Genomic DNA, 13,209 nt, shown 5'->3' with positions numbered 1-13,209 from the left:
AAATATTATATTTTAAATATACAGGGAACATTTTATGGGTTCAGTATACACTTCCACTATTTATAATAATTCTTCTTTTTTCAATTGAGGAAGTTTACAATAGTAAGTTTATTTGAGCTATTAATACTGAAGAGGTAGGAATTTTTGTGTTGTAGGTTTCTGACTATGAATCTGTCAAAATATGCCCGAGCTAAGCAAATGGACTTTACTAGTATAGTAAAAGGGTATGATCTTCACAGAGAAATAAGTTATATCAACGAATTTATCCTCTTTTGTGCTTTTTGTATCCGTAATTTATACTGATATTTTAGTATTTTCTTTTTAAAACTGTCTGTTAAAACTTTTTTGGTGTTTCTAAACTAATAATTTTTATATAATTTTAATTTTTTATTATAAATATACTGTCTAACCCGTAGAATTAAACAAGGTGTCTAAAGAATTAACAGAAAATAAAACCAAAAAAAACACTTCTTATAAAAATATTTTTATTTCTTTTTTGCGTTGCATAAATTTACCACAATGACGGTTTTCCGACACGCGAATAGCGAATAGCTTTTAGTGTCCAGTTTTCCATTCCATACAACACAAAGTCGAGAACACATAGCATCTTAAGGCTCTTATCCTCAGCTCTAGAGGAAGGTCTCGATTAGCAAACATTGTTTTCATTTTATAAATGCTTGTCTTGCAATTTCGATGCGTGCCCTTATTTCTCTACCTTGGTCATTGTTTTCATTTACCCAGGTCACAGTATATTGCTTTATATACTGTGACCTTGTGCCCAGGTTCCCAGATTTGTAGTTATTCACTCTTTCTACTTGTTTTCCCTTGATGTCTAGCCTTCCTACTGTATGTCGCTTAGAAATAATCATGTACTTGGTTTTCTTAACATTCATTTGTAGTCCATATTTTATACTGACTTGATGTAATCTATTTACTAAGCGTTGCAGTGCTTCTAGACTGTCTGCAAAAACAGAGGTGTCATTTGCGAATCTTATGTTGTTCGAGACTTTTCCATTTATCGATATACCCTGTTGTTCCTCTCATATTGCTTCCTTAAAAATAGCTTCGCTGTACAGATTGAATAACAATGAGGACAGCACATAACCCTATCTAACACTTCTTTTGATACCTATAGTTTCTGTATCAACATTTTCGATTCTAACCTTTGCTTTTTCATTCCAGTACAGATTGACAATATATCTCGACTATCCACATTCGTTTCTTTTAACAGTTTAACAAGTTTCTGATGTCGTACGTTATCAAAAACCTTTTGACAATCTATAAAGCAGACATAGAGATCCTGGTTCGTATCTAGTCGTCTTTGCGCGAGAACGTTAAAAGCGAACAGAGCCTCTCTCGTTCCTAGTCCTCCTCTGAATCCAAACTGGGTGTCATCTATATCTTCTTCTATTTTTTTGTACAGTCTTCCATGTATTATTTTGAGAAATATCTTAAGTGTGTGGCTTATTAAGGAAAATGTTCTGCACTGGGAGAATTCTGTCGCATGTACTGACTTTGGTAGTGTTACAAACGTAGACTGTAACCAATCTTCCGCTATTACTCCTGTTGTATATACTTTGTTGAACAGATGTAAAAGTATATGGAGTGTTTCTTCGTCAATGCATTTAATTAGCTCAGTGGGTATCTGATCTGGGCCTACTGATTTTGCGGTTTTTGCATTTCTAATTGCCTGTTCTAATTCGCAAATTATTATTTTCGGTCCTGTTTGTTCCTCTGGTTCTTCTTGTATCATTATATCATGGTCGAATAGTTTCATTATGTATTCTTGTCAAAATCTTAGTTTATCTTTGATGTCTGCAATGAGTTTACCATTATCATCTTTGAGTATCACATAGTGGGCTTGCTTTTTGGTATTTCTTAGGTCTTTTATTTTTTATGCATATTAAAGGTGTCGTATTTTCTTTCATACTCTTCTATTTCTATGCAATGATCTGTTAACCACTTTTCCTTGGCCTTTTTTATCTCTACTTTAATTCTACTTTGTAGTTCTTGATATTTTGGCTCATTTCTCCCTTTGGCTTTTCTCCTCTCTTCCATTAATGCTAGAGTTTCTGAAGTCATCCACTTCTGCTTTTTATTTATCTTTTTAGGCTTTAAATTTTCTTCTGCAGCCTTTAGTAATGCTTTCTGAATATTGCTCCACTTTTCATGGACATCTTCTAATGTAAATATTTCTTCTCCTAGTTGTATTTATATATGAGTTGACTTGTTGGATCACTTTTTGATGTATTTCTGTTTTTCTTAATTTTGTATAATCAAACGTTGGTTTATTTTTAGGTATTACAATCTTTTTGAGTTCATGTGCATTCAAGCTATCAGCCGGTTATGGTCTGAGTTGACATCTGCTCCGGGGTATGCTTTTACTGTTTTAATTCAGTTTTTGTATCTATTTTTGACTAATATATAGCCTATTTGATTTCTGACTATGCGGTCTTTGTTTTCTGCAGTAGATCTCCAAGTGTATAATCTTCTGTCAGGTAGTTGGAACATTGTGTTTATCATTACAAAATGTTCATTTTGACAAAAATCCACAAGCCTATCCTCTCTTTCGTTTCTGTCACCTAATAGAAATTCTCCAACTTATTCGTCAACATTTCCTCCCTCGACTTTAGCATTAAAATCCCCCATTACTATTGTAATGTCTTCTTTTTTAATAGATCTTAAAATTGTAAAAATAAAACCGACTGTTGGGGATTTCTTCCCGCTATTGATTTCACTATGAATTATGAATGTAATTAAAACCAGCTTGTTTATTTTTACTTTATTACTCTAACCGACGTGACAAAACTTGTAACAATATATTCGACTACTGTTCACTCACGCAGTCTAGGCAAAGAGTCAGACGTCAGGCCACCTGTCGTCCTTCAATTCAGAGCACGTGCACTGTTGTCGATGGTGCCAAATTATTTTTACGGAAAAGTCTGAACACCGACTAAAACAATAAAATGTAACGACTGTAACGACAGATCGCGCAACCGCACACTACGTGAAGTACTTAATAAACGCAGTCCCTTGCGTGTTGAAATGTAATGTAATGTAATTATAGAAGCAGATCGCGCATACTGATAAACGCAAAGATAATGATGATGATATAGTAACCTGAAATTCAAAATATTAAACACAAAAACTAAATTTGGTGAATAACTACTGCTTATTTGAGCAAATAGTTATCCGATATATTTATTAGTCATTTCATAGCATTTCCAGATAGAACTATACTCGTAGGGTTGATTTACTTTTGTTACTTTTTGTTTTAGTTTTGTAGTTTCTGTTGATAATTAGCTCCATTATACAACAGAAGACGTGGGTCGGATGTTGGAACTGGCTAAGTATGTGAACTTGGATTAAATAATCCTTCGTTGAAACAATTTTCTAAGTCGAACTGGTAGTAATAATGCTTGTTGTATTTAATGACACTTTATTTTACGTTGCACTTTAGTTACAAAAGATTGTTATTCACAAAAGTATTTAATTGAAACTAATGCTAAAACTTTTCTGCTATATAAACGAAGTCTAAGAGAGGAGTCTGGTATTTAACTAGTGTTCGGTACGAAGTTTGAGAAGGTGTAACTGCCCGGTAAGAGGACCGATAACGAAGTCTCTGAATGCCGCTTTGATTCATCCTTTTATGGGGAAAAACAACCGCCAATCTTTCAACAATTGTAACGAATTTAACGAACTTTGCACGTCTCAAACGGTGGGTTCCAAGAATCCACTTTTTTTATACATTACGAAGAAACTGCGTAAAAGCAATAAAATTAAATGATTTATGTTCCGATATTGTTGACCCAGTTCTAAGTAGAGAAAAAACTTGTTTTTTGTAACGAATTAGCGAGGCGGTTGGTAGTTATGGTCATTGAGAAGAGGAAAATTGCCGGTAAAATAATATCGAAGTGTCTAAAGAATCAACCTGTTTTAACGGAAAGCGGATGAGACAAAAAACTCGTTTAATTTGAGTTGGGATATATCGAACATAGGTAGAATATATTTTCGTGTTTTCTTAATAATTGTAACAGAATAATGAGGGATTATTGGGAATATGTTATGACTTTAACAGTTTCTACATTAATCTTTACTTGCAGCGAAAACAAATGTTTATGGATTTGTTTATATTTCAGGTTTTCTTCAAAATGAGAATAGAATGGAGAAGGTAAAGTCATCACCTGACCAGTCATGCTACGAAGAATGTGCGAGTCTACAACCTGAAGAAACAACATTAAACAAATCTCAGATTGGACCAGAACTTTATAACTGTGATATTTGTTTTAAGCAATTTACTGAAGCGCGTTTTTTACAAATACATTTGCGAACACACACTGGAAAAAAACCTAATGAGTGTAAAATTTGCTGTAAGCAGTTTTTTCAGCAAAGTAATTTAAAAAACCATATGAAAATACACACTGGGGAAAAACCTTACATGTGTGAAATTTGTTGTAAGCGCTTTACTATAGCAGATCGTTTAAAAAGGCATTTAAGAACGCATACTGGGGAAAAACCTTATAAGTGTGAAGTTTGTCTTAAGCAGTTTTCTGAGGAAAGTAATTTGAAAAAGCATTTGAGAATACACACTGGGGAAAAACCTTACGCGTGTGAAATTTGTTTTAAGCGCTTTACTGTAGCAGATCATTTAAAAAGGCATTTGAGAACGCATACTGGGGAAAAACTGTATAAGTGTGAAATTAGTCCCTTGCAGTTTTCTCTTAAAAGTCATTTGCAAACTCATGTAAAAATACACACTGGAGAAAAACCTTATAAGTGTGAAATTTGTTTTAAGCAGTTTTCTCAGCAAAGCAGTTTGAAAACGCACTTAAAAATACACACTGGAGAAAAACCTTATACGTGTGAAATTTGTTTTAAGCGATTTACTGTAGCAGATAATTTGAAAAAGCATTTGAGAGTGCATACTGGGGAAAAACCTTATAAGTGTAAAATTTGTCTTAAACAGTTTTCCGAGGAAAGTAATTTGAAAAAGCATTTGATAATACATACTGGGGAAAAACTTTACAAGTGTGAAATTTGTCCCTTGCAGTTTTCTCTTAAAATTAATTTACAAACTCATGTAAAAATGCACACTGGGGAAAAACCTTATAAGTGTGAAATTTGTTTCAAGCAGTTTTCTCAGCAAAGCAATTTGAAAACGCACTTAAAAATACACACTGGAGAAAAACTTGATGAGTGTAAAATTTGTCTTAAGCAGTTTTCTCAAGAAAGCTATTTGAAAAGGCATATGAAAATACACACTGGAGAAAAATCTTACGCGTGTGAAATTTGTTTTAAGCGATTTACTGTAGCGCGTTATTTGAAAAGTCATTTTAGAATGCATACTGGGGAAAAACCTTATAAGTGTAAAATTTGTCTTAAGCAGTTTTCTGAGAAAGGTAATTTGAAAAAGCATTTGATAGTACACACTGGGGAAAAACCTTACGCGTGTGAAATTTGTTTTAAGCGGTTTACTGTAGGAAATAATTTGAAAAACCATTTGAGAATACATACTGGGGAAAAAATTTATAAGTGTGAAATTTGTCCCTTGCAGTTTTCTCTTAAAAGTCATTTGCAAACTCATGTAAAAATACACACTGGAGAAAAACCTTATAGGTGTGAAATTTGTTTTAAGCAGTTTACTCTAGCACATAATTTAAAAAAGCATTTGAGAACGCATACTGGGGAAAAACCTTATAAGTGTAAAATTTGTCTTAAGCAATTTTCTGAGGAAAGTAATTTGAAAAAGCATTTGAGAACACATACTGGGCAAAAACTTTATAAGTGTGGAATTTGTCCCTTGCAGTTTTCTCTTAAAAGTAATTTGCAAACTCATGTAAAGATACACACTGGAGAAAAACCTTACAAGTGTGAAGTTTGTTTTAAGCGGTTTAGTATAGCAGATAGTTTGAAAAGGCATTTGAGAATGCATACTGGGGAAAAACCTTATAAGTGTAAAATTTGTCTTAAGCAGTTTTCTCAGCAAGGCAATTTGAAAAGGCACTTAAAAATACACACTGGAGAAAAACCTTATAGGTGTGAAATTTGTTTTAATCGATTTACTGCAGCAGATAGTTTGAAAAAGCATTTGAGAATTCATACTGGGGAAAAACCTTATGATTGTAAAATTTGTCTTAAGAAGTTTTCTGAGGAAAGTAATTTGAAAAAGCATTTGAGAATACATACTGGGGAAAAACTTTATAAGTGTGAAATTTGTCACTTGCAGTTTTCTCTTAAAAGTAATTTGCAAACTCATATAAAGGTACAACACATTGGAGAAACATCTTACAAGTGTGAAATTTGTTTTAAGCAGTTCTCTCAGCAAGGCAATTTGAAAACGCACTTAAAATTACACACCGGAGAAAAACCTTATAGATGTGAAATTTGTTTTAAGCGATTTACTGTAGCAGATAGTTTGAAAAAGCATTTGAGAATGCATACTGGGGAAAAACCTTATAAGTGTGAAATTTGTTTAAAGCGGTTTACTGTATCGCGTAATTTGAAAAAGCATTTGGGAACACATGCTGGAGACAAATCTTTACAAGTATGAAATTAAATTTTTCTTATGCAGTTTTTTTTTGCAAAATATTTTGGAAACATGAAAATTCACTATGGAGAAATACTGTAGTAGATAGTATTGAAATGTTGGCTATCCTGATCATCAAACACTATGTAAATCAGGTTGGCTATCTTGACAGGACAATAAAGTAGTTGTCATTCTGTGTTGCACAAGTGAAGAGGTATTTTATTCCATATTTATTTGTAGAGTTCCAAATTTACTTTCTGATATTGAATCAATAATCAGACCACTTAATGATAGTCAAAAGGATTTTGTTAGATCTAAATGTACAAACGTTATTACAAACTTTTTACATAAAGAAGTCAAAGATCATTTTTTAAATAAATACTATGTACAAACTAAACTTTTCCTTAAAAACTATCCTAAAATTTCGATTGCCAAAAGCGATAAACGTAACGTAACTGTTGCAATGTATAAAGGGGATTACCTACAAAAAACTGGAGAACTCTTAACCCTTTCATGCATTGAGTCCACTCTAGTGGACAGATTTTTTAACTCCAAAAATTATATTTTAATTCTATGAAACTTGTGCAAAATGCATGAAATCCTTTTTAGTGGACTCTAATCAAGTAACTACTACCGCCATCTACAATATTTATTTTGAAAGTCAAAGTTTGTTTATGTTAGTATCTATAAATCACTTGACCGCATTGGCCACCTGTGAATTACCTGAAAGTACCAGTAGTTTCCATGGAAAAGCAAAAAAAGTTAAGAAAATATTTTATTTATAGAATTATGTATTTTACACAGAGTTTATGTTACTAAGTAATTAGGAAGGAAAAAACCAAACACAAATAAAAAATAAATTTTATCTTATTTGAACTTGCAATAATCCCTTTAATCTGTGTAACTTTGAAAGAACTTTTATATCGTTGTTGTTCTTTTCTTTAAAAGAAGATTACTAAGATTTTCAATGTCTTCTCTTTTGTTTAAGGTGTTTTGTGTAGTTTGAATTAAACACATTTCTAGAAACAGTCTTTTGTTGTAATTTCTTTCCCTTCTCAATATTTCTGCTTGATCATAGTTAGGCGTGTGGCCCATCGTAATAGAATGTTCACTTAATGCACAGGCTTGTACTTTATTCAGATTAATGTCACTCTTGTGCGACGATGTTAATCTTCCGGAAAAGCATATATTTCATAAAAATATGAAAGCATATATATATATATATATATATATATATATATATATATATATATATACATATATGCTTTCTGTAGTTTTCCGGGTTTGACTCCGCGTTAGAAGTTAACTTCAAGCATCAGCGAGAAGCGCTACTGCCTGATTTGACAATGGTAAGTGCGACCTTATAAAATTATTCAATATATATATATATATATATATATATATATATATATATATATTGTTATGTTTCTTCTTTCCCAACCAAAGAAAAATAAATAAAAAGATCCATCGAAATAAAATTTCAAGATATCAATATAGACAAATTGTATATAGTAATTTAAGATAAGATTTAGTGTAGATAAGAATAGAAATTTGTTTGGCAAACGACCTTTTTTCCGTTGCAAACAAAATTATCAAAAAACCTTTGTTTAGAATTAGAAGACATTTTACCTGAAGTTAATCTTTTCATTGTTTGTAGAGTCGAGTATTAAATGACCATATTCTAATCTTTTGAAATATGTATAAATGATGTATTAAAAAAAAACCAATTTTAAAGTAAGCTATTTAGTTTTCTCTGAAACCGAAATTAGGCTTTTCCAAAATCATAGTAAACACAATTTAAGCTTTTTGATTGGATGGTCGTTTTTAAATGGGAATTTGGGGAGTCGATGATGAGAGAGGAGAAGTCAGTCATATTTTGGTCATCGAAAGGAAACAGTCGTGTGTCTCAAGATAGGGTGTGGTTCGTGAGTTTGGATACCGGCGTAACGAAAAGAAGTGAATAGTTTGAAGAAGGAGATAACAAGTAGATTAAAAGAGGTCCTTGTATCTACCGTGGGCATTTTATAAAGTATATGTGAAAGTATTCTTACGGCATCAAGTTGACAAAAGGAGGTCCTGGTGTCATAAATAAGTAGCAGAGTTTGGAGAAGTGAATCAGGTGTTTTTTGTGTAGTCTGAAGGAGGTTTGCAGAGACGTAAAGAAGGAGCCGAGGTGCCAAAGAGGGGAGATCACATCTTTGAGGAGACTGGACTTTTCTGGGTATGTTCCAACATACAACTCAAGAAGAAAATAAACTGTAAGTGTTTGTACAATTGAATTTTATATCTGTGAAGGATCGTTTCGACATCATGGTCATTAGCATTCAAATTTAAGAACTGAGGTTTTGTTAGGCTAATCAAAAGTTTAAAGTTTTGTGTTTTTTTTTTCAAGTAAAGAAAATTTTAAGTAAAATTGGTTTTTCACGTAATATAAATGTATGTAGCTTTATAATCTTATTATCATAATAATTTGATTTATTTTCTTGTATGCTGATTGATAAGATAACGACAGAATTTAATAATTGTTTTATTCGTTCATATAAAATAAAGAAACGTAAATCTTTGTAATATAATATATTTGTATTATTATCCTTTCTTCTCTTCCCGATAAAAGACAACTAGAAAATCTTTTGAATCCATCGAACACAGGTAATATAAGGATTATTTTACTTTTGATAACAGATAAGTTATAATTTTTTTATTGGCTCAATAAACTAAGTTTGAACTCAAAATAAACAATCATAACAATATATATATATATATATATATATATATATATATATATATATATATATACAGGGTGAGTCACCACTAACGGGACGGAAGATTACAGCGAAACGGTAAAAGATTTTGAAAAAATTTTAAATTTATAGTTTGAAGGTTGATAAGGGCTACATTTTAAAATTATTTTGAAATATACAGGGCGTCCCAATAAAGTGCGGCGTATCAAAGGTATATTTTTACTTATGGGACACCCTATATTTTATTACATTTTCTAATTGTCAGCAAAAAATTAGGTATAGTTTCATTAGACTTCCCTATACCTATGTACAGAGTGTTCTGAGTTATGTGGAATATTCTAAAAATGTAAAGCTTTAAACGAAGACTCATTCCTAACTTATTTAAGAAATTCTAATAAAATTGGTTATACCTCTAAATAGTTGGATATTGGTTAAATGTATTTCATGATTAATTATTAAACATTTATTTACAGGGTGTTCAAAATTTGTAGTTTCATTATTGGATTATTCAATGTGTAATATAAGGCTTATTTTAAATGGAACACCCTGTATATTAATGAATTATTGTATTAAAAAAAATTTCCACTTTCGAATGATATATGGATGTCCTATAACTAGGAGTGATAGATTTTGCGTAATTTAAAATTTTCTTTTCGATTTCAAAATATTTATAGTTGTTACTCTGGATTTTTAAACCAATCATTTTGACATATTTGTTATAAATGAAACCAATGTAGTTGTAAACAAATGTGTATACTTTATACTTTTACTTGCTGATGCACAACGAATCAGAAAGAATTTTAATAAAACAAATAATACAAAATAAACCACAACTTACTACTTTATGAGCAAAAAAATTTTTTTTAAAGAAGACTCATTCTCGACTTATTTAAGTAATTATAACAAATTTTCTCTTACAGCGAAATAGTCGGATAATGGTTAAATTTATTCCATTATTGATTATTAAACATTTGTTTACAGTGTGTTAAAAACTTAGTTTCAATTTTGGATTATTCAATATCTAATATGAGGCTTATTTTAAAAGGAACATCATGGATATTAATTAATCGCAATGATTATGCTACAAACTTTAACTTTTCTTAACGTAGGTTTTCTTTGCCAAAATTAATATCCCAACGGATATTTGCAACTTTTTATTTAACCAAACAAATTTACAATGCTATGTTATTTCCTCCATTATAACAACTTCTCTATACAACCTTACTCCCCTTATACATTGCCACTTGGGCGAGTCCATTAGTCTTACAGGTTGCAACTAAGTACACACTGTTGCAAGACTGACCTAAAATCCTATATTATACAAAATGAAAAGTCCCAAACACGTAATACTAAAAAATTTCCTCTTTTGAACGGTATAAAGATGTCCTATATTTAAGTCTCATAGTTTTTGCGTAATTTACAATTATTTAAACTCTTCATCGGTATATTGATTTTAAAACAAAAGATATAGTTAGTTAATGCCATTGTATGACATTGTCATTTTCTGACATTACGGTCTGTTAATTGTCAAAATTTAAACATTCGTGTGTAATATTTAACTTTCATTGTTCCTAAAAATGAAGAATTGCGCTATTCATGATAGAGTTGACATGGTACTTTGCATTGGAGAATGTTTGGAAAATTGTCTTTATGCTCAAAAGTATCCTGATAGAAGACACCCACACAAGGAAGTTTTTGAGAGATTGCTTAATAGATTCCGTGCTACTGGTAATGTTGCATACGAAAAGGTAAACAAAAATAAACAAGTTATTGGTGACAACGTTAACGAACTTAATGTCCTGCTTTCTGTTACGAAAAACCCAAATAATAGTACAAGAAAAATTTCAAGAAAGGGTGAATTAGAAATTAGTCAAAATAGTGTATGTAGAATAATTAAGACCAACCACTTTCATCCGTATCACATTCAACTTCAGCAGCATTTGACAGAACAAGATTATGGTAACCATTTAAATTTTTGTTTATGGACTTAAGATAAAGTTGGAGAAGATCCTGATTTTTTTAGAAATGTATTATTTACAGACGAATCGACTTTTCATAATAATGGTCTAGTAAATGGACATAATTTTCATTATTATGACACAGAAAATAAACATTTATTTCGTACTGTTGATCGCCAACACCGATGGAGTGTTAATGTTTGGGGCGGCATTATGGGCGAGTACGTTATCGGCCCGTATTTTTTTGACGGACATCTCAATGGGACAAATTTCCTAAATTTTTTAAAACAAGATTTTTGGACACTGCTTGAGAACCTTCCACTTAGTCTACGAACAAAAATGTGGCTCCAGTTGGACGGAGCTCCTGCTCATTTCTCACGTAATGTTAGGAACTACCTTAAGAGAAAATTTACAAACAGATGGATAGGTAGGTGGTTCATATAATTGGCCCCCTAGGTCACCAGGACTAACCAAGATGGATTTTTTTAAGTGGGGTTATATTAAAAATATTGTATATGCTACACCTCCTACTACTAGAGATGATATGAAATTAAGAATTACAAACGCGTTTGCTTCAATAACTCCTGCTATGTTAAATAATGTAAGTAAATCATTCGAAGATAGAATCGCTTGTTGTATTGCACAAGATGGCAAGCAATTTGAACATCTGTTACATACCTGAACATTTTTTAGTTACCTATACTAAGTTTTGGATTATTTTGTATTATTTATGTTCATTATTCAGTTTGTATTATTTGTTTTATTAAAATTCTTTCTGTTTCGTTATGTATTTAATTGTTTTCAAAAAAAGAGTGTGTGCTCGTAAGCACGTAAGAAGTTATAGGTACATATTATTATTATTATTATTATGAATTCAACAAAATACATATATTTTACAGTTTTATTTTTATTTAAATATTAAACTTATTTTAATACTTAAAATAATACAAAAAATTAAACATAACGTTAATATCCACGTCATTTTTGAAAACTGTAACCTTTGCGCAGTTGCCTTTCACTTGACGAATCGTAGAAAATCTAAAAAACATTACACATTGAATAATACAATAATGAAACTAAAAATTTTAAACACCCTGTAAATAAATTTTTAATAATTAATCATGAAATACATTCGACCAATATCCAGCTATTTAGATGTATGAGTAATTTTATTAGAATTGCTTAAATAAATTAAGAATGAGTCATCGTTTAAAGTTTTACATTTTAAGAAAATTCGACATAACTCAGAACACTCTGTACATAGGTATAGGGAAGTTTTATGAAACTATACCTTATTTTTTGCAGACAATTAGAAAATCCAATAAAATACAGGGTGTTCCATAAGAAAAAATATAACTTTGATACGCCGCACTTTATTGTGACACCCTGTATATTTTAGAATAATTTTAGAATGTAGCCTTTATCCACCTACATACTATACATTTAAAAATTTTTCAAAATCTTTTACCGTTTTTCTGTAATCTTCCGTCCCGTTAGTGGTGACTCACCCTGTATATATATATATATATATATATATATATATATATATATATATATATATATATATATATATATAAGAATTACTGGATATTAGTGACTGTCAATATAAACAAACAACAGTTTATTATTATTGCACTGACTGCAACCCTAATAAACTGTGTTGTTTGTATATATATATATATATATATATATATATATATATATATATATATATATATATATATATATATATATAAGAAAAAAGAAGTACTTGTGACTCGTTTGGAACAAATATATAACTGTTTTGGATGGGTTGGAGTCAATAATAGGGCTATTGGTTAACTATTTTTTTATTCTCGAGCTTTCAATTGTGTTTACAATTATTATCAAGAGCTAAAAAAGACAAAATACTTACAAGGTTGAACTAAAAAGAAAAAACAATTTTTGTTAACTTACCAAATAAAAATTAGTTTGGTAAGTAAAAATCACTGCTTACATGTTCAAA

General features: G+C 30.7%; 1 protein-coding gene across 5 annotated transcripts in view; it reads left to right on the top strand.

The window, feature by feature from the left end:
* The window catches only part of LOC140443997 (uncharacterized), a 52,600-nt gene that overhangs the window by 2,107 nt on the left and 37,284 nt on the right, over positions 1-13,209 (top strand). The window contains exon 2 of one of the 5 annotated variants that reach the window (XM_072535561.1): positions 4,140-7,476. The exons of the other annotated variants lie outside the window; for them this stretch is intronic. Within the exon in view, the coding sequence (XP_072391662.1) occupies positions 4,140-6,550 (2,411 nt within the window). The 3' untranslated portion in view covers positions 6,551-7,476. Of the gene's footprint in view, positions 1-4,139; positions 7,477-13,209 lie in introns of those variants that run through there. 5 annotated transcript variants of the gene reach the window in all.

This window comes from Diabrotica undecimpunctata, chromosome 6 (genome assembly GCF_040954645.1).
Source record: "Diabrotica undecimpunctata isolate CICGRU chromosome 6, icDiaUnde3, whole genome shotgun sequence".
Classification (NCBI taxonomy): Eukaryota; Metazoa; Arthropoda; class Insecta; order Coleoptera; family Chrysomelidae; genus Diabrotica; species Diabrotica undecimpunctata.
Note: the sequence above shows the minus strand (reverse complement) of the source record. Positions and strands in the feature narration are given on the sequence as shown.